The sequence below is a fragment of the Rosa rugosa genome, chromosome 1 (assembly GCF_958449725.1).
Source record: "Rosa rugosa chromosome 1, drRosRugo1.1, whole genome shotgun sequence".
Lineage (NCBI taxonomy): Eukaryota > Viridiplantae > Streptophyta > Magnoliopsida > Rosales > Rosaceae > Rosa > Rosa rugosa.
Window position 1 is genome coordinate 37096101 of NC_084820.1, and position 22595 is coordinate 37118695.

At 37.4% G+C, this 22595-nt stretch overlaps 1 protein-coding gene, 3 long non-coding RNA genes and 1 pseudogene across 6 annotated transcripts; 4 read left to right on the forward strand and 1 right to left on the reverse strand.

Moving 5' to 3' along the window:
* Positions 1-1030: 1030 nt before the first annotated feature.
* Positions 1031-3902, reverse strand: LOC133736398 (uncharacterized). 2 transcript variants are annotated; one of them, XR_009859539.1, is made up of 7 exons: positions 3822-3902; positions 3620-3675; positions 3399-3432; positions 2436-2480; positions 2160-2211; positions 1955-2009; positions 1031-1267 (listed from the first exon to the last, which is right to left on the reverse strand). It is a non-coding gene; the product is annotated as an uncharacterized LOC133736398 (long non-coding RNA). The 2 variants fall into 2 exon arrangements; XR_009859536.1 differs by having other exon boundaries at positions 2436-3432.
* Positions 3903-4357: 455 nt separating this feature from the next.
* On the forward strand, positions 4358-9190 carry LOC133727093 (glucan endo-1,3-beta-D-glucosidase 1-like; annotated as a pseudogene).
* Positions 9191-13244: 4054 nt separating this feature from the next.
* Positions 13245-13874, forward strand: LOC133727103 (putative disease resistance protein RGA3). Its single transcript, XM_062154733.1, has one exon. It carries the CDS (start codon positions 13245-13247, stop codon positions 13872-13874), a length of 630 nt encoding a protein of 209 aa, XP_062010717.1.
* Positions 13875-15010: 1136 nt separating this feature from the next.
* On the forward strand, positions 15011-17710 carry LOC133736403 (uncharacterized). Its single transcript, XR_009859554.1, has 8 exons — positions 15011-15464; positions 15565-15621; positions 15722-15983; positions 16058-16137; positions 16268-16651; positions 16818-17089; positions 17231-17547; positions 17628-17710. It is a non-coding gene; the product is annotated as an uncharacterized LOC133736403 (long non-coding RNA).
* A 1131-nt stretch (positions 17711-18841) lies between these two features.
* On the forward strand, positions 18842-20557 carry LOC133736502 (uncharacterized). 2 transcript variants are annotated; one of them, XR_009859591.1, is made up of 7 exons: positions 18842-19034; positions 19304-19626; positions 19703-19796; positions 19900-19978; positions 20076-20183; positions 20290-20434; positions 20520-20557. It is a non-coding gene; the product is annotated as an uncharacterized LOC133736502 (long non-coding RNA). The 2 variants fall into 2 exon arrangements; XR_009859594.1 differs by lacking the exon at positions 20076-20183.
* Positions 20558-22595: the final 2038 nt, after the last annotated feature.

Below are 22595 nucleotides of genomic sequence, written 5' to 3' on the forward strand. Positions count from 1 at the left end.
CAACTTGGTCAATTTGATCTATGTGTTATCTCGGTTAATCAATGGAGTCATTTCCGTTCATTTGGTGTTGAAGTCGGCACCTATTTCCTCCGCATTGATTAGTAGAGATAAAGCTATAGATCAATTTGACAAAAATAAAACGGAAAAACCTATACACCAAGTTAACTAAACAGGTGAAGCACATGGACAAAGAATGTATGTAATTAACTCCATTTTATTCAATATTTTTCATGTTATGCAATTGCGCATGCGTGATGACCAAAAATTAACAACACAATTTGGAGTTGAGTTTGGGCCTTGGGCTTCCAAACCCAAGACTTAATGGGACTCTCAAATATAAGTGAACTAGAAATACTACCCGCGCTTTGCTGCGGAATTTGTTCTCGTGAGTAATTTAGAAAAATAACATACAAAAGGAAAATCATCACATTTCATTCAAATAGTGAAAACAGTTTTCATACATCTTAGATTTTAGCTGCAGTCTATTTGAAAGGAGATGATGCAAACATGCTAGCTGCACAAAAAGGCTAGCTATTCTAGTTGTAGCTTTACAAAAAGGATATAAGAGATAGGTTAATCTATCAAAAGGAGCTGCTGGAGTGAATTTAAGGAGTCAGTTTGTACAAAGTACTCCAGTTGGTTGTTTCAGTTGCAGCTTTGTAAAATGCTAGTGTTGGTTCAAAAAAGTGACGGCTCCGATTGGAGTTGTAGTTGCAGCTGCACGAAATTGATTAGTCTAGCAAAAGCTATATAACATAGCTATTTCAATTCAATTGTTTTTCTATTTAGCAGCTGACAATGGTGCTGATGATGATGATGTAGTTCCATGTTTTTCTGCTTGCCTGTCACTTTAAAACAAAGAAAATACAGTCATCTCATCAAAATTGATAAAAGTTGATTCTTCAAGTGAGCTAAACAGTAGATGAACCATAACTTTAATTAATTCTGGATACAAAAACAGTCGGTCTAAATTTGTAACCAGTAGTGTAGATTCAAAGAGACTATTAATGTATATTAGTTTTAATGTTTAATCAAAATTGATCATTTCACTGAAACATGCTACATAGAGTTCACAGACTATTAATATGGATTAGTTTCACTCTGTTCTTCTCTTTTGAAGGAGAGATCATGTTACGGGAAACCGCTTTAAAGCAACAAATGCAAAACTCACCAGTAACGGATGCCAAAGTGCATGGAGGCAGCAGCAAGGAAAGTAAATAGAGAGAAAGTTGAGAAACCAAAAACTGCTAGGCAAGGAAGAAGGCAGCTAAATGTAAAAAGAAAATGAAGAAACAGTTAGATGATTGCTTGTTGACCTCAGGCATGGGACAAAACTACGTAAAGGTCAGGACACATATGAAGAATGCCTAGCTAGTTAAGGTTTATTCTAGAATCATATGCATATTCTTTTCTAAGTCTATTAATAAGCTAAACTTGGGCTATATGCATGTAGTCATAAGTGAAACATATTAGATCGACATTCCCATTCCCATTAAACAAAAAGTTCAACAATTGCAAACATTTAAAAGAAGCTTGCCGAAAAAAAATTATAACAACTTATAAATTTGGAAGATACTGAACAAATAATTTCCTCAATCCTAAGTAAACCAGATTATCAGACATATGTCTAAAACTGTTTGGAGTAGATAATGTACTACAAGAAAGATTGACAACAGAAATTGCACATGTTTTCTTAATTGTTTGGGTTAAATGACACTAAACATGATTTTTAAAAGCCAATTTCCTGCTATTCCATTTATCTTATACAGTTTTTTTTTTTGGTACAATTATACAGTTTTACTTTGAGGCAGAATGATAATAGTAAAAAGATATACCAGTGCTGATGGTATGCCATGAGAAATAAATCATATAGTTTTATTTATATTAGAAACCGAACGAAACAGTAAGTACCATATCATTTCGAATAGATAAAGTAAACTTCATATTATTATACCAGTCCTTACTGTGGTGTAGTATGCTTCTAGAAAAGATCCTTGGATTGCCTCGTTCTGTGTAAGAGAAAAGGGACATAAAAAGTATATGTTAGCTGAATGATGGTAATTCAGCTATCACAGTGGCACAAACAAATCAAATAAACACTATGATCATACTCACAATACTTGGTTTCACACCATATAAACAAATTGAGAGTCTAATACCTTCAATGTTTCGGCGCAGACCAGCGTTGATTTCTTCACGGCTTCTTCATCCCTTCCAAAGAAGAAAACAGACCTATATAATTAGCATGAATAATAGGAAATCTGTCCAATATAAACAAATTCAGAATGTCAGAACAAATTGAGAATTTTAGACACAGACCCACTATACTTGATTTCTGTCCAACTTAATTTACTATTACTTTATTCAAATCAGCCAATTATCTTACACATGAATCTAGAAAATGTATACTTCGATATATAATTGGCATTGTATACCTTTAAGGAGGTTTCTTTCAAGTGAGACCAGGGATAGCTCCATCTCTGCAATCATAAACAAAGAAGTTACAAAACCAAATTCCACACATGAACAATTGAATCAGATGAGCTTCAATTAACGAAAGAAAGAAATAACAAAAACTCTCACCTACCCAGATAAGTGCATCAACTAACCCAAATTTGTACATAAATTGAAAACTATAACATTTTGACATCATAAATGGAATTGAAAGACTAAAACTTTGTTACATTTTTCACCAAAAAAAAAAAAAAACCGAAGCAATTACAACAACCTATCCTTTCCTAGGTTTATCCATTTGAACATTTTCACACTAACTCAAGAAACCAAAGCAATTACAGCATTCTATTATTCATCCCATGATTAGATTCATACCTTGAAGCTGTCGCAGTCAATTACCTAAATTTGAAACTATAGAACAAATAAAGTATATAGAACATAAAAATTAATATCATTTCAAAACTAACAACAGTAAATCATCCAATTGAAAGAACAATAGTAGTGAAAGTATAGTTAGCTTATCTAAACCTCCATCCTAAATCCATTAAACACCTCGGAGTTTCTAGAAAAAAAAAATTATATATATATATATATATTATGTATTATTACTGATACTCAAGTACATCATTCAAATAATTAAGCTTGTCTTCGAGTAATGGAAACAACTTCATTCCTATTAGTGGTCAGAACCCGCATATTGTATGACCAATATTTTTCCCTTTGATCACTTTGATGCTAATCGTTTATGTCTTTTTTCTCAGTCTCTCCCCCCAAGTCTTTACTAATGCAAGAAAAACTGAATAACAATGGATGAATATAGCAGTTCTGTACTTAAGGTTCAAATTTCAGAAGGAAAGAGTTTTGGATGTATTTGAGTATCAGTAATAGTACATAGGGCACTATTACTGTATTACATATTTGAATATAAATAGACAGAGGCTCACCTTCTCAACAGAAATGACTCCCAAAGCAATTGAACTGTAATAGTAGTGAAAGATTTTCATTAGAGATCAAACCTGTTTTACTTGTTTTTGGCAGAACTCTGTTTTCAGATTACAACCAAGATCCAAACTTCAACCTGTTTTCAGATTACTCTGTTTTCAGGTAATAATGCGAATTTCTCTCTTTTCAGTTGTTCTGAAATTACCCAAAATCAAAAACTCACCTTCAACGTCCTCAAATCAATCACTCAAACCCCAAACTGCAGCAGGAACAATACCCCTACAAAACCCAAACCCAGGTAAATTGAAAACTACGTAGATTGGTTCTTGAATAGGAAACACCAAAACGGTGATGTATGATGATGGAAAAGCTGAGAGACCGACAAAAAAAATAAATCAAACAAATTCGAACCCATCATAGAATACCTGAGATGATTTGTTCGAATCGAGCGACATCTTCTTCCCGTCTCCCTCTTCTTCTTCTTCTTCCTCCTCCTCCTCTTCTTCTGTTTCAACAAAATCGGAAAGCAAAAAACAGGTTTTGTTAAGTGTAATCAAACAGAAACCCAACATAGACTGAAAATTGAACCAAAAACCACATTGACAGTCTGCAAGAACCGATGTCGGTGTGGAGATAGTGAAAACAGATACTTCCAAAAAGAAGAAGAACCCAGAATTATAGCCGAACTTCTCAGGCAACACTGTCATCATCAAAATAATAAGGGCAAAACCGTCACTCCACTGTGTACAGTGATGAACAGGGAATGGGGCAACAGAGCTTTAGTATATTTAAAATTTGCGCGCCATAACTCGTACAGCAACTCTAACAAGTCACTAGTGCCTAAATATGAAAGATGTAACCCCAAGGTAGTCTAAGATATCATCCTTCAAGTTCAGGCACTCGGACTCCTCCATCAGTGATGATGATATATCCCTCCCGTTAACCCGGTCGTTGTTGGTGTAATGGTGTCACCCTCGACTTCCCTTCCTCCAATCTCACATTCATTCTTGTCCGGGGAAGCCCATATCTCACATACTCTGTTTCGAACCAGACCTCAATATCATTCTCAACCATCCACGCCATTCTATCTCTCTCTTCGAGCCAAGATCACACCAAGCACACCATCCAGCTCAGTAACGATCAGACATGGCTGGTCTACACCTCTTCGCCGATCCATTTGACTGACCACAACTTGTCTGTGATCACTTCTTCTGGATTTTCAGGCATTGTGAGGGTTGCCGTGCTACCGGACCCAGAATCTGAGGCTCGATCTCGCTACCCTGTTTCGGGTGAGGCTGTGTCCAGAGATGGGTTTAATTTGGAGTATAAGTGGGAAGCAAAAGGGTCTGGGGATTTGCTTATGCTGGCTCATCCTCTACAAGTGAAGCTTCTTAAGAATGATGACTATGCATGTGGCTGTTTTGGAGGGTGTTAAGTATAGGAACATTGATGGTGAGCTTGTTGGTGTTGTAGGGGACTCGTGGGTGCTGAGGCCAGAGCCTGTTTCGGTTACTTGCCATTCAATTAAGGGTGTTAAGGAAGAGTGGAAAAGTGAGATCATGGCTGCATTGTGCCAAGATGTGGAGGGTTTGAGTTTGACACCAGTTGTGACAGAGTCTTCGTATTTCTAGGGAAGTTGGTTGCCAGGGCGGCGAGGGTGGCTTTGATTGCTGAGGAGGTGGGTTATGTTGATGTGATTCTGGCGATTGAGAAGTACTTGAGGGATGCAATTGAGCCATGGTTTTGGATGGGACTTTTGGTGGGAATGGGTTTTTGTATGAGAGTGAATGGGGTGGCATTGTTACTAAACAAGGATCATTGGATTCTGGTGCAGATGTCGGGTTTGGAGTTTACAATTGAAAGTACTAGAATGGCCGGGGGGGGGTGAGGGTGGGCTGTGAATAGGCAACACTCTGGGATGTACACTCAAAACTGATCTCAAGGATTATAATAAGATTGTTATCCCAAAACAATGAAAATAGAACAAGTAGAAATCAACGTGTCAAGCAACCAATAAAAGTAAATTGACACCTAATAGGAAACAAATTTCCCTAAAAGATAATATGCAATAAAAACTGATTTTAACCTAATATGTGCTCTAAACAAAACACGTCCAAATCAGAGAATTAAACATTGACAGAAACACTTGATATGACAACCCTTTTAAAAACCCAGACACGTAGGAGGGTGTATTGTATTTGGATTTGTGCAGACTTTTTTTAAATGACAGACTTTTTGAAAAGTCCACAGACTCTTTAAAAAGTTGATAGACTGTTATGGATTTCTTAAAATCATTGATTTTAGCAACAGACTTTTATTGATTCATGAAAATCTATATACTTTATTATGAATGACTTCTACAGATTTCCTAGGATGTACAAAATATAAAAAAACAAAAACAAAAATAAAACAAATGCAACCCAAACACAAAACAAAATAATAACTTGTTGTCTCTTCAATGCTCAAGTATCTTCTAATAGAAACTGACTCAAATAAATGATTGTTAGTCTGTCTAGGAGTTTGTTCTCATTCCTAATCTCCCAACAACATAAATATACAATATAGATCACTTGATGTTTATGATTAATTATTCTCATCAATTTCATTTTCGCCGATTAACATATATTGTAGCAATATTGGTCAATGTCTTGATCTATAATCAATCAATTGAAATTCAATTGTTCAACCTTTTTTTTAACCATAATATAAATTCAAATTAATGAGAATAATTAATTATTTAATTAATAAGATAAAATTTAGTATGGTTCAAGGTCTTAGGGTTAGACCACAATATTTGAGTTTTAAGGTTTCATAAATCATTTTTATTGCTATTAGGGTTCGAAGTATCACAATTGAAAAAAAAAAAAGCAAAACAAAACAAAAATCACATTAAACAACTACAATGAACATGTTGGGTATCAAAAAAGGTTGATATCATAAAAGAATATAAAAAAGACAAAAAATTAATAAAGAGGGATGATGAAGGACAAACTTCTTCGTGCGTAGAGAGAAGAACTTTGATAGACCTTTTTTTTTTTTTTTTTTTTGAAGAAGAAGAAACTTTGATAGACTTTTTGAAATCTTTGGTCTGGAGGCTGGAAAATTATTGGAGTTTGGTATGCATAGTTAACACTACAAAGTCCATGATTTTCTAATTCCATAAGTATGAATGATATTTTGAATACCTCTGTACTTTTATTCATTTTTAAAAGTCCTAATTGAATACTCCTAGATTTTGGTGGAATTCATGAAGTCTTTAAAAATCCTAATTGAATACCTCAAGACTTTCATGGACTGTTAAAAGTCTATATTGAATACACCCAGACTTTTAAATTCCATAGATTTCTTTAAAAGTTCCACTAATTCCATATACAATACACCCCCCCCCCCCCCCGTAAGTAAGAATACTAAATAGATCGACCACCTCAGGATTGAACCACAGCTAACAATCCTGGAACTCAATCATGCACAATGTAATGAATGAATCTTACCAAGAACTTCCATACGAATCAGTAGGGTCTTGTCTTGCGTTACATGCCTTGAACTTCAATTCCAATTGCTAATTAAGAACATTCATCTCACACACTCTCTTAAGCTAGAACTCTCTAGTTTTGTATAAAGGGAATGCCAACATACAAGTTCCTATACTAACAATCTCCCCCTTTGGCATTCCTATACAAAACTACACTCTACTCATCATAGACTCAAAGTAACCGTCTTCCATCATAACAGACACTTCCATTGTACCTGAAACACTCAATCAACATACCAAGTGAAAAACAACTGATATTGCATTAATCAAAAGTTCAAAGCAGTCGACAGTCACATGATCAACTTCAAACCAATAGTTCAGGTAAACACAAACATCTAGCAACAAGGAAACCAAAACAGAAAAGTAAGAACAAGCTAGCAAGAATCATTCTCCCCCTTTTGTCTAGGAATGACAAGGGGACCTAATCAATATACTCAATGCGAACACCAGCCGGGAGAGCAAAGTGATAACCTCCCATGTCAACAGAAAATGGAGCGAGGGGATCCGGAACATCCTCAACAGCATCCTCAGTAAGAGTAGTAGCCTCAACCGCTGCAACCACTGCAGCCTCGTCAGCGGCAAGATCAGTATCGGCAGGGACAGTAGCAGAACTAGAGCCAGGCGGAGGATCAGAATGACCAACAGCAGTGGGTGGATGAGAAGCACGAATGTAATCCAGAAACAAGTGCTCAAGCCCACCAACTCGGGTAACCAGTGTTGGAAATTTAATTAATTTAAATTAGATTAAATTCATTTGAATGAAAATTCAAATTAACAATTTTGATATATATGAAAGAAGTAACTGATCATCTTATCCAAAGGTTATAACCTTTCAAACTAAACACAACGTGGAAGTTGTTGTGTAGAAATGTATGACCTTTCAAATAGATGCTTCAGACTCCTATATCTACAGAACCAATCCCACCACTTTGCATCCAACTTTTGCATCAGAAAATTCATCTAGTATTCAAAGAATTTCTGCATTTCATATTAGAGTTAAAAACAGAGAAGGTTCAAACAGTACATTGGTTCGCCGTTTCTTGCTGATTAAAGTGCTTTCTCTGCAAGAAGAAAGATCGTTGTATCCTGGGAGGCATTCGCCAATTCAAACCTTCAAGCACCTGTGAGGGGCGATTTGTCTTAAGGCTATAGAATCAAATTCTAGCCTCGTTCTGTCAAAGGTTTTTCTAAGATTTCATACTTTAGTTTTCTTATATCGTATTTGATTTGAATTACAGTGATTTCTTATAGACATACTGATTCACAATATAGCAATTTCCTAATTATTTTTCTAACAACCAGTGTGTCAAGCTGAGCATTAACCCCAAGAATGAGGGTGCGAAGGCCTAGAACATGATCCTCAAGAACCTTCAATTCCAATTGCTAAGAACATTCTTCTCACACACCCTCTTAAGACAGAACTCTCTAGTTTTGTATAAAGGGAATGCCAACATACAAGTTCCTATACTAACAACAATGATCACCATTATCACTTGGGTTACTTTCCGTATGGCATTTCAGTGCTCGCTAAGATTGACTTGGAATGGGGGATGTAGTATAAGCCTCAAGCTTATTCATTTGCCGCGGATTTTATGAACTTAATTAGAGAGGAGGTCAGGTTCGAGTTATCCAAGGCTGAGGTGCTTTGATTTGTATAAACTGCATTCTTGGGCAGGAGGGGTGACTGAATTTGGAGATAGCAGGAATCAGGAGAGCACTAGCGAGGTGGTGGTGAATGCTAACTACTCAGCTGCATTGTTGGGATTAGCATATGGAGACACTGATCTTGTGGCCACAGGGTCAATGCTTGCAGCATTGGAAATCCAGGCAGCTCAAATGTGGTGCCATGTAAGAGAGGGAGATAACATTTATGCACCAGATTACACAAAGGAAAGTCGGGTAGTTGGAGTACTGCTGTGGGCTAATAAGAGAAACAGTAATCTTTGGTTTGCGCCTGCACAGCGGAGAGAGTGCCTGCTTGGAATCCAGCTGCTGCCTATTGTACCTATTACTGAGGAATTGTTCTCTGATGTTGGCTATGTTAGGGAACTTGTGAAGTGGACTGAACCGGCTCTTATTAGAGAGGGTGTTGGGGAAGGATGGAAAGGGTTTGTGTACTCTTTGCAAGGGATTTATGACAAGAATGGTGCTTTGAGTGGTCACGATGATGGCAACTCGCTTACTAATCTGTTATGGTGGATCGACAGCAGAGGTGAGGAAAGAGATGGATGCCAAGTCGGAGAGAAGATTTGCTCAGTTTAGGCAGTCTCAATCTGGTAACTAGTTGCATTATGATTGTAGTGAGACTCGACATAGTTGTGATCACCTACTGATTTACTGTCATTTTAATAGACTCTCGTTATATATAAATTTGATGTGATGTTTGACTCGGTATACGGTATTTACTTGCCTACCTTTTGCATGAAATTACCTACTCGTCCCAACCTTGAGCACTTTAGAGAATAGGAATTATAATTATGAAGTAATCTTTTGTTCAAGTAATGATGGTAACTGAATAACACAGTAGTTACAATTTCAATTTTTTTCTAAACTTCAGATGATAATTTCTCACAGCGTGAATGCATAACCTTTTTTGCAGAAGAAAACCACTAACAAAGGAAGTCTTTCTCGCAGAAGAAGAAACTTTGAACAATCATAAAAAAAAAAACCTAAAAGATGTTAGCATTCCCAGCTGATACTCTTACAATTCATGTTAAATATTGCAAGAAAGTTACTAAAACCAATACTTTTCTCAGAAAATCAATCGCTTCGATGTCACTAGAGGAGCAAAATCTCTCAACAGCCATTTTACAACAATCAACAACTACCTGAAGAATAACGTATTTACAGTAAAAAATAAACCATGCAGGTCCAAAAATCATAGCAGGCACACTTTGAGATGCCCTGAAAATGGACAATCTGTAACTCCCACAACAAATAATGGAATTAGAGAGCAGAGGTGAGGAAAGAGATGGAGAAGATTTTCTCGGTTTAGGTAGGCAGTCTCTGAGTTTGGTAATTAACTAGTTGCATTATGATTGTAGTGAGTACTTGTAATTAATCACCTATTGATTTACTGTCATAACTGGTGCGTTGCTGCATGGAGGTAGTGGAAGAGTGCTGTTACTTGTGACTCAAGTTGCAACTGCATGCAGCTGTATTTTCTGAGAAATGTCTACTCGCTTTTTATTTATATTCAATTACTAGAGAGCATTTGTTTTGTCTATTATTATTGACTTTGAACATTGTTCTGTTAGATTATGAGTAGCACTAAATCGAGCATCAGAGGTTGCTTTGAACTTATTTTGGTAGTTCGGTTGTACCTAGCTAGGTGGAGGATGGGAATAATGATAAGCCAATACTTGATTGTAATTCCAGCTCGATAAACTTCCAAACAGTTGTGACAGAGTGATACACTAACATCAAATGACCAGCATCTTTGAACCTGCCTTGGAAATTCTCTACTTTTGCAGAGAGTATAAGCACTATCCTTGATCAACAGAATCTTCCTTACAGTTTGTCCACCAACAGTTCTTCTCTCATTTCAGCTCGTTGGTACAGATACATTAAGGAAGAAGTGTTGACTAGCTTGTTGTCGAAGCCAGAATATTAACTGCCACAGAACCAGTGACTGTTCCAGGAATGAAGGTACAAATCACAAATTTCTTAATTACATTGTTCTTGCACCTTCTGGATCCCACTTCCTCACGCTGAAAATTGTCTGCTCAATATTGTGTCATTCCAATTTGAAAAAAAAAAAAAAAAAAAAGAAAAAAAAAAAGTGATGGACGGCAGGGAAACTTCTTTACATGGAACTGTCGATTACTTTCAGAAGTCTTGACAGGAAGATAAGAAGAACGTACCTTCATATGGAACTTTTAAGACAATTTCATATGCAAGATGGTATGCATCTGCTAAACATAATTACTAGTCAGCATTTAGCAAGTATTTATACATTAATAAGTATTTGTACATTACATTATTCATCAGCCTGTTAAAAGTCTATTGGCAGACTGCACTTTTAGGAGATGCTCATACACGATTCCATTCTTATGACCTATTTCCTTCTATGACTTCTTCAACAGACCTTTCTCTATCTAGGGCAGCATTTGTTTCATGCATCAAGCATAATTCATGTATCTACTCCAGAGGACAGGCCACATCGAGGTCATTTGCTTCTTCCGGACTGCATACAACCATTATACATTTAGCAGGACGCATTATTGCATCAGATGGTTTTCTTGAAACATTAATATCGATCAAGTCTATCAGTGAATTAAGGTCACAAACAGCATCAGGCAGAGCCATATTCTTGAAGCAGGATCGAAAATCTTCCTGGTTGATTGTGATACTTTTTTTTTTCAGATGCTTCAACTGAACTCCTTATCAAGTAGCCCCACATCCTGACATTCTTGGTCAGATTAGTCATCCATCCACACTATATGGCCATGAAATTTGTAAAAAGATTGCAACAACACTTCTGTAGGCTAGGGAATTGGAATGTTAGGCCTCAAATTCGTGATGGCTAGACTCCCCAAGACAAGATGATTACCGTTAGGTACTCTTAATTTTGTGTGCATGCAAATTTCCAGATTATGTAATATGTAATTTGAAAGAAATCTTTAGGCAAGTAGTAGAAGAAAACCTTTATGTTTCTGTAGAATTGATTATTTAATTAATTGTATTCCAGGATAGTCAAAACCCTCTAACTTTGTATCTATTGCAGAATAAAATCACCTTATGTACAGCTAATATTGAAGCTCAAAGTATTGAGAATGGCATTGGAGTTGTAAGGGATGGATGGGAGTGGAACTGCATGCATGTCACATGTGAGTTAACTAAGTTGCAACTGCAAGCGGCTGTATTTTCTGAAGAAGAAACACATTTTCATGTCTAAATCCTTTTTGTCATTATCTTTTACCAATTTCTAGACAAAGGGCAGCTTGCTATTATTTGTATTCTTGACTTTCATCATTGTTCAACATAGTCGAGCATTATTACAGATGGTTTCTAAGTGATTTTTTCGGTTATTTGGATGGCTGAGTCAAGCAGCTGAGGCACCAATCTTGGCATTAAGACCCCCCCCCCCCGGTCCTTTCTTTTCTGGTATGGTACAGGTCACTCAAAAACAATATTGAAAGAGCAGAATCGACCCTTCCTTTTTTTTTTTTTCCATTATTCGAGTCCTCATCCCAAAAGCAGAATAGTAAATGTTCATTTGGGTCCATGAAAGATCTAAAGCAGATCTATTCAAGTGCATAGATGTTGATGCTAGACAGGGCCGGCCAACTTCTACCAAAATTTTGAGCGTGTTAGAACATCTTCAGGGAAAAGGCAAAACAAAATTCTAGACCTTCATGTTACTCAAAGAATTCTGACCAAAGCAAAACATGAAAGAAAAAGCATTATTCTTTTTCATTTCTTTTGGCCAACTGAAAGAAAAAAGAGAACGGATTTTTGGTGTTTTATCGATACCCTCTCCATTTTATAAGATCGCTGTACGGTCTAAGAGCGTTCACAATGAATCCAACCAAAAATAAACGACATAAACGAGTATTAGAGAAACTTATGTGTCGCTCTAGTGGGTTGTATGCAACCACTATCTGAGTTATTGAATCCAACCATGTCATGAGAGATGACTTATGAGATTTTGACACATATAGGCTTTGACATGATGATCCGTGTATTAAAGACTTTACACGGACATCCATTTTCAGAACGAAGCAAAGTAAGAACCACGAATTGGTTTGAGGAGATTCACATGCGCCTCATGGCGCCATGATTGTGCAAAGACCGGCCATACATGGTCGGCGCCGCCTACCCCCTGCAGCAAATACATGGCATTGACGCCATAAACTCCTCTCTCTACTTCTCAAGTCTATTGTGACATTATGGCTTCACCAAAACCTTCATTGGTTGATTATAAAGCCCATGTTTCGTTCTGTAAAGCCTGTTATTTAGGATTGAGACCATCCTATGCAAAGGAGATTGAGGAAATAATTCCATTCTTACAAAGAATCTAAGGGAATTCTATGGATTTGATCAACCAACTTGCAGACCGTATAGATGTTTTATGGTGTTGGTTGATACGCAAACACACGCCAACGTAGAGAAAATTGGCTTAAATGGAAAGATGCGATCCATGTTGAATTGGATTCACTAACTTAAAGGGATTCTACCTCAACGACAAAAAACTACTTCTCTTCCCAATATTAAAACATTTGGTCGAGATAAGGAGAAAAACCTCATAGTTAGCAAGTTGATAAGTGAGAGTAGTCAAGAAAAGGAAGTTCCTCTTATCATCCCTATTGTAGGGATGGGGGGAATGGGGAAAACAACTCTTGCTCAACTTGTTTATAATGATGAAAATGTCAAATCTCATTTTGACAAGAGAATATGGGTCTGTGTCTCGGACCCTTTTGAAGAGATCAAGATTGCTCAAGCTATCATTGAAGAAATAGATAAAGATAATAGTTCAAAAAGCTCAAATGTGTTGCAAACCCTGACGCAATGTATAGATAAATTGATTGAGGGTAAAAAGTTTCTCCTAGTTTTAGATGATGTTTGGAGCCCAAACTCTGATCAATGGGAAGAATTGATCAAACCTTTACATAATGGTGGTATAGGAAGTAGGATATTGGTGACCACTAGAAAGGAGGAGGTTGTTACTTTAATGAAAGCAACAACTCAATTGATCCATTTGAAGGAGTTGGGTGAAGCATTTTGTTTGTCATTGTTCTATTACAGTGCAGACATGGATGAGAGTAGTGTGTCCACCGAGTTTAAAAATATTGGATCAGAGATTGTGAAAAGGTGCAATGGGTTGCCTCTTGCTGCAAAGACATTAGGAAGCCTCATGCGTAATAAGAAAAAGATTCATGAATGGCAAGCTGTTTTAAAGAGTAAGACATGGGAATTGAAAGAGATTCAACAAGATGTTTTTTGACCACTACTATTAAGTTATCATGATTTGAGTCCAGCAACCAAACGTTGTCTTTTGTATTGTGTTACATTTCCAAAAGATTATGTGTACAATAGGAATTGTTTGATTGAGTTGTGGATGTCGCAAGATTATTTGAATGTCAAAGAAAGTAAAGAAAAGATAGTGGTTGGTCAAAATTATTTTGATGACTTAGCAATGCGGTCATTTTTTCAAGATATTGATGATGTTCAGTTTGAGTATGGAAACATAAAATGCAAAATTCATGATATTGTACATGACTTTCTACGATATTTGACAGAAAATGAATGTTTGATTTTGGATTTTGAGTTGGATGCTAGTAAGAGAAGAGATGTGTCAAAGGATAAAGTTCATCATTTGACCTTAGTGCATGCAACCGAGGGTGATTCTCTGCAAACTTTTCTCCCTAATTATAAAAAATTACGTACCTTGATAGCTATACAATCATCCGAATATTCCATTGGCCCAATAATTGAGTTGATAGTACAATTGAAATGCCTTAGAACATTAGACTTGCGTGGTTGGCGGGGGAAGGGTTGTCTCAAAGAAATTCCCGAGATGATAGGTGGATTGATACATTTGAGGTATCTCGATTTATCCGAGAATTTGGGGTTGGAGGAATTACCCAGCGCCCTAGGCAGCTTATACAACCTGCAAACCTTGCGACTTGTTCGTTGCGTGAATCTGAAAAAAGTAGATGTCCGAGGGCTGATTAACTTGAGGCATCTTTATGTTGAAGGCTGTTGGGAGCTAAAGTTAACTGAAGGGATTGAGAAATTAACAGATCTGCAAAGGCTAGATCAGTTTGTTGTCCCAATTATCGGTGGTGATGAAGGAAACAAGTTGGAACATCTGAAAGACTTGAACCAGCTTCAAGGGAGTCTTGCTATTCGTATTCTGGGAAATCCAAATATGGCGGAGAATGCAGCAGCAATCATGGTGAATAAGGCTCACCTCCTGGAATTGAGACTAGAGTTTTACTCGGTTAATGAAGGAAATCATGGAGAAATTATGAATGGCTTAGAGCCCCATCCAGATTTGGAATCTTTATACATCTGGTTTTATAAAGGTGGTGCCTTCTCCCATTGGTTGTCGTATTTACACAGCTTGAGAATGCTCATCCTTGAGACTTGCACGGAATGTGGGGTTTTGCCTCCTTTAGGGAAACTGGCGTCCCTTGAATCATTGCATATTGTGCAACTCCATGGAGTCTCAAAGGTAGGAGTTGAGTTTTTGGGAATAGATGATGGGCAAACCTCCTCCTCCTCGTCTTCCATTTTCATATCATTCCCCAAGCTTAAACAACTCGGCTTCTACAACATGGGGGCATGGGAAGAGTGGGTAGGAGTGGAAAATAATAATATTACAATCATGCCATGCCTCTCTCAATTGACAATTGGGTACTGCTACAAGCTAAAAGCACTGCCGGACTTCCTGTGGGAGACACCACTACAGAAATTGCACATCTTTAGATCTCCAATTCTCCAAGACCTTTACAGACAAGGAATAAGTGAGAAGTGGGCCAAGATCCCAACCATCGTGATAGAAGACTAATCTGGATGACGCATCTCAAAGGTACATTTGATTCAATGTTTAGAGTGACAGTTGCTTCATTTAATTAATGGGATATTTCTTATTTGGATGTGTAATTTCTCCATCATTCGACACATTCCAGGCTTCAGCTTCTCTTGAAACAAGCACAGTTCTCTATCATTCGTCATATTTCAACCTGGTGAGCTTAATATGTGCACTTATCTGTTATTATTTTTATCACATGCATGGGACTCCTAGTTATATAATTGAATCATTTCTTTTACCATTATGTATTCTAGGGATGCATGTCCAATGGAAGTCAATATTGGAGCTAGGGGACAAGGGAACATCAATTGAGCATCAGGCATTGTCTTCCCCCCTACCCTTCAGATACATCAGTGATTAGTTGAGCATGAGCTAGCAGAGTTATAGCATAGACCAAACCTAGGAGGGTACGAAAGAGGTCAAACACTTGAGGTGGTCATACATGTGCTTCCTCAGATCGATGCTCAACTTTCTATCAATTTTAGCCGTATTCACCTTGATTTTTTCAGGATACAGGTAACTTCAATGCTCTGATTTTTATGCCCAGTCTCTGTATTTATTAGCAAAACTAAGTAGCTTTTATACAGCAGATGATCATTCATGCCCACGTGAATAGCTAAAGGGATTCTTGGACTTCCAATTCCAATACTAGATGATCTTCACCACTAAGGTTTGTTTTTCTTTTGTGCTGACGTTCCAGATAGGGAATTCCCCTTAAATCTTTTGACAATTGGTAGTTTATTGATTTTCTTCTGTAAACCAAGTTATAGATAAGTCCTCTAATTATGTATCTATTGTAGATGTGAACCGCACCAGGCTGCTTGTACTGCTCGTATTGAAGCTGCATGCATAAGCATTCATCATGGCATCTGAATTTGGGAAACTGCATAAGTACCAACTTGTAGATTATATTATAACTTGAAGTTCTTGGTTTTCAAGTTGGACTATTAGCAAGTCTCGTAAAACCTTTTGATTAATTACATGGACCGAGGACGGTCTAGTCAAGAATATCGATCTCTTCCATTGTCTGGACTTTATTAGACTTACTAGGAAGCTATGCAAGGTTATGACAATGAGCTGTCATTGGAGAAGTTAAACTTGGGATTGTTCCTTTGGTCTAAGTAGGTTATGCTAGCTTGTGTATCCTTCTGCTCGTCTAAGTTATATCGTCATTGTTTATATAGGTACATAACTCCTGCCATAGAATTCTAAATTTGCATGTTTTAGTATATTTGGTGTTTATCAGTAATTAGCAAGGAAAAAGAAGTGAGAATATTGATGCATTATATAGACATGAGAATGATGCATCAGATGGTTTTCTTGAGAGATTAATGTTTGAGTGTGATATAGGTGATCATGACTGTCAGGAGCTTAAGAGGTTACAAACAGCACCAGTTAGAGACATGTTCTTAAAGCATTGAAAGAAGGCATGAGGTTACTGAAGGCTGCCAGTTTGAAGACCTTCCTGTTTGGTTATGATACTCTTCTTCCTCTAATGCTGGAACTTGGGTCCCTATCAAGTACATTTCAGAAAGATTGCAAGCACCCTTCTGTGTATGGAATTGGGAGGTTCGGCTTCAAAGTTCTGTTGGTTAGACTCCTGAAGATGAGATAACCCTCAGGTACTCTTCATGTTGTGTGGAAAGTTCCAGAATAATTCAAAAGAAATCTTTAGGTAGCATAACAAAACCTTATGTTACCTAGAATTATCATTTTCTTTTGATTCAAGATATAGTCAAGTCTAACTAATGTTAGTATTGCAGAAGAAAATCGCACCAACGTACATGTACAGCTCACACTGAGGCTTCATTTAGAATGGCCTTGGAGTTGCAAAGCTGATGGGATGCTAATATGATAAGCTGTCTATGTCATAACCTAAAGTTCTCAGTTCATGTGTGTTTGTGGCACATATATGGCTCTGTAAGACTGTGACTGTGAGACTGAGTTAAGGATCATAGATTGCTTTAACTTTTTGGTTATTTGGGTGCACCTAGGTTGGACTGTTGGAGCAATGCATCTGAGGCACCAATCAGACCTACATTTGACAAGCTGTGGGGTGGCCATGATAGATGAAAGAAGGGTAATTTGCTTGTAGACACAAAGCCTGCTTCATTTACTTTTGTTTCCCCTCGTCACTAGGAGATTAATTCCTTTTTGCAGAGGATTGGGCAAGTACTCATGCATCCAATATTTGATTGGGAGCCCAGCCCAGGTCTCCGTTCCCTATTCCTTTTTGCTGATACGAATTTGCCTGTATGTTGATCTCTACTTGTGCAGAGAGGATAATCAAGGTATGAGTAACAGATTTTTTTATTATTTTACATTTAGATAAGTTGATTTTAAGGAAAATATATAGATAGAGAATTATAGGGTGCAAGATTGTTATATGTGCTGTCATTCCAACTGAAAAACAGTGATGAGCAGAGAAAATTCCTATAGAAATCTGTAAAGTAACATGACTATCAAAACTTCTACTGATATCAAAAAACTTTTATGGACTTTCTAGTACTAATTATTTACAGTATCATAGGCCTGTTACAAGTATACTATCAAAACAGCTACATGCCTGTATATACTTGCTTGAAGTTCTTGAGTTTTGAGTGTCTCTGGCATTGGCTTGAAATTCTTGCAACCAGCTTTATTTGATTCATATCTGTTTCTTTCAAAATCATCTCTTACTATTTAAGACAAGTGTGTCTTCATATTCACATTATTTTAAGCAAGTTTCTTACCGTAATCCAATTAATATATTGCAGGTGCAGTCAAACCACCATTCCTTGCGGTAGAATGTCAAGCAACAATATTACAACATGCAATTACAAACTTATTTTGTATCACCTATTTGACTGATGGATGAGGCAGGCTATCTTACCTAAACTAGGTAATTTTTCATAACCATCTTAAGTAAGCCTATGTTACAAACTAGACTGATCCCATGGCATGAAATAGTTGTGCTATTGGCTTAAGATATTCGAGGTGTGGAAGAAAAGAGTGGATATGACCATAAGGTCCATTCCATGAAAATTCACTTTTGCCATGTTTTGAAGACTGAGATTAGCATTTAGCCCATTGCTGCAACAATGTTGTTCCACATAGATTTATGAGTTCAACTTATTATCTATTGGGTTCGGTATCACAGATTGCTTTTAACCTTTTGGTTAATTCGATGTATTATGGATGGAGCCTAGCCAAGCAGCTGAGGCATCTCTTCGAGTGTGTTAACTTTATTAGGAAGCTGTGCATGGTTTTGAGGTGTGAGGTGTGACTATGAGCCATCATAGAAGATTGTTCAGCTTGGGATTGTTTCTTTGGTCTACCTAGGTTGTGCCTGTGTCTTTACTGCTGATTATAACTTATATCTTCATATACTGTTAATAATATTCCGCTTCCTCTGACGCAAGTTGTTTAGAATTTATTATTTTCTTTTGATTCAGGTTACTAAGTCCTCTGATTTTGTATCTAATGTAGAAGAAAATCGTACCAAGATACATGTAAAGCTAATATTTACCGATGCTGGAAGCATTTAGAATCGCCTTGGAGTTGAGAGCCTGATCGAATTGTACTTTGGTAAGCTATTATATGATTTATATCATAAGTTCATAACTGGTGCCTTGCGGCATGGAACTGCTGTTACTTGTGACTTAAGTTGCAACTGCATGCAGCTGTATTTTCTGAGAAATGTCTACTCGCTTTTTATTTGTATACAATTTACTAGAGAGCATTTGTTTTGTCTGTATTATTGACTCTGAACATTGTTCTGTTAGATTATGAGTAGCGCACTAAATCGAGCATCAGAGATTGCTTTTAACTTTTATTGGTTGTTTGGTTGTACCTAGGTGGAGGATGGGAATAATGATCTGCCAATATGTGATAGTAATCCCAGCTCGACCAACTTCCAAACACGTCTCACTTCCCTATTAATGCGACAGAGTGATAGACTGAAATCGAATCACCGACATCTTCGAACCTGCCTTAAAGATTCTGTACTTATATGCAGAGAGGATAAGCACTACATCTTCCTTCATCAACAGAATCTTCCCTGTAGTTTGTCCGCCAAACAAAGACAGCACGAGCTGAAATGAGTGAACTGTTGACTAGCTTGTTGTCAAAGACGGATACATTAACTACCACCGTACTAGTGACTGTTCCAGGAATGAAGGTACGAATAACAAACATCTTCATTACATTGTTCTTGCACCTTCACATCAGTTGAGCATCAAGCATTGTCTTTGTAGCTATTAGCTAGGCAGCTCATGGCTTCCTCACATACTGAACTGAACTCCCTATCAGCTTTAATTACTTCTGCGGCTTGATTTCTTAAACATACAGGTAATTGCAGAGCAGTGTGATTACTATATATGTTTGTCTGCAATGTCTGATTTGTGTATGAAGTCTCTGGGCTTATTAGCCAATTTAAGTTGCTTATATATAGGAAATGATGATTCTCGGTCATGTATAGAGCTGAAAGGATTCTGGACTTCTCAAGGACAAGATGATCCTCACCTCCTCAGGTTTGTCTTTCTCTTGCACTGACATTTCAGATACAAAATTTTCAATAAATACTCGGATAGTTTATAAATTGTAATTGATTATCCTCTTCAAATTCAGGTTATACAATTCTTCTATTTACATAATTTGGCATATATAGTGTAGATGCTACTACATTGAAACTTGAAGCATTAAGAATGGCATTGGAGTTTATGGGATGCTAATTTGGTACGCTGCATATAATTATAATAATAGCATAACTTGAAGTTCTTCGTTTTCATGCTGGAGTGATTAGCTATGTTACTAATTTCTTTTTACCTTTTTCATTAATCAGATACCGAGGTTGGAGTAGCTTAGTCAGGCAGCTGAGCATCTTATCTAATTATGTATATATTGTAGATGAGAATCGCACCAGGCTACTTGTACTGCTCATATTGAAGCTTGATGCATTCAGAATGGCATCAGACTATCAGAGTTTGGTAAGCTACGTGCATGCCTTTTTGTATATTATATCATAACTTGAAGTTTTTGGTTTTCAAGTTGGACTGATTAGCTATGTCACAGAAAATCTTTTGGTTAATCACATGGGCCGATGATGGAGCTAAGTCAAGAGCATCTCTTCCAAGCGTCTGGACTTTATTAGAGTTATTGGGAAGGTATGCAAGGTTGTAACAATGACCTGCCATCGGACAATTTAGACTTGAGATTGTTCCTTTGGTCTATACTAGTTCCTGCTAGCTTGTGTGTCCTTCTGCTGATTTAACTTCTAATAGGAGATTCTCTTTTGCAGAGGATGGGGCAAATGAGCATGCATCCAATACTTGATCGGAAGTCAAACTGCTATTCGTCAAGTTCCCCAACTCTGAAATTCACCCTCTCAGTCTACTTCACAAGTTTCCTGAACCAGCTCTGAGTAGAGAGGGTCTTGGGGAAGGATGGAAAGGGTTTGTGTACTCTTTGCAAGAGGTTTATGACAAGAATGGTGCTTTGGAGAAGATTCGGAGCTTGAATGGTCACGATGATGGCAACTCGATTTACGAATCTGTTGTGTTGTTCCACAGCAGAGGTGAGGAAAGAGACGGATGCCTAGTCGGAGAGAAGATTTGCTCAGTTTAGGTAGGCAGTCTGAGTTTGGCAACTAGTTGCATTATGACTAGTGAGTAGTTGTAATCACCTATTGATTTACTGTCATTTTGATCGACATTTTATGTAATTACTCAGTATTCAGTATTCTACTTATCAGGCTTTTGCATGAAATTACATACTCATCCCAACCTCGAGCAGTTTTGAGAATGAGAATGAAGTAATCTTCTGTTCAATTGATGATGATAACTGAATAGAAAATACTTGCAATTTTGACTTTGTTCTGAACTGATGCGCATCTCTCGAGTGCATCAATACACAATCTTTTTTCCAGCAGAAAACCACATAAAAAAAAAGAGAGGTGTTGTAGTATAAATGTCTATATCATGTATAAGATAGGTATTTGAGTAGGTGCTTGAGTGTATAATGTAGGTATAGTGACTTGTGTGACAAGCTTTATGCCAAAGGGGAACAAGTATGGCAATCATCATCATCACAGCCACAATGTGAAGCTGCAAATGAAGATGCCATCAAGTTGCATTATTATTTAAGCACTCACACCTCAAATGTATCCCTATAAATACCTCTTTTGTATGAGATGAAAACACACTTGAATCTCCATTCTCTTTGCAACATTACTCTCTCTCTCTCTCTCTGTTAATTTATGTTTTTCCTTAAACACGTTATCAGCACGAGCTCCTAGCCCTTGCTAGCCATACCGTGCGCTGCCCCTGCGCTAGTTCCTGTGCAGATCAGCCTGTTTGCACACCCCGAAACATCTTGTTCAGAACCTCTGATCAAAATACTTTCTGCATAAAAGTTGTTCATCTATGTCTCTTCTATCGGATCTCCAAATTTCAGCCTTATTGGAGTGGTTTTGAGACCTGTACATCATTTGAAGTCGGAGTTGTTCAGCATGCTGGTTCCTGTGCAGATCAGCCTGCTTGCATGCCCCGAAACATCTTGATCGGGACCTCAGATTAAAATCTTTCCTTCACCAAAGTTGTTCGTCTCTGTCTCTTCTATCTGACCTCCAAATTTCAGCCTTATCAGAGTTGTTTTGGGACCTTCACTATTCCGCCAAAAGCAAGCAGCACCTCCTGCCGAGTCCCTGCGCAGCAGCTGCCGAGCCACCTGCCAAACACTTTTCCGGCGACTTTTCCGGCGACTTTCCGACAACTTTTCGGACACTTTTCCGGCGACTTTTTGGCAACTTTTCGGTCATTTCTGACAACACTATTTCAAGGTATTCTTTACTAAAAGTTCCTGCTTTTGAGTTTTTATTTATTTTTCTCCTCCTTTTTCTTTTTTCGGGAACTTACAATTAAATAGCGGAATTATAGAAATTCACGCAAAACGAACTAAGAGCGTTCGTAATCAATGAACTAAGAGCGTTCATAATATTCGGACTAAGAGCGTCCGCAAACATCAATTTATGAAATAAAAGCGGAATCGTGGGATTCACGCTAAACGAACTAAGAATGTTCGTAATCTATGAACTAAGAGTGTTCATAATATTCGGACTAAGAGAGTCCGCAAGTATCAATTTATCAACTA

Coding starts and splice junctions, on each gene's coding strand:
- LOC133727103 (XM_062154733.1), top strand. CDS start 13,245: ATGGGGGGAATGGGGAAAACAACTCTTGCTCAACTTGTTTATAATGAT.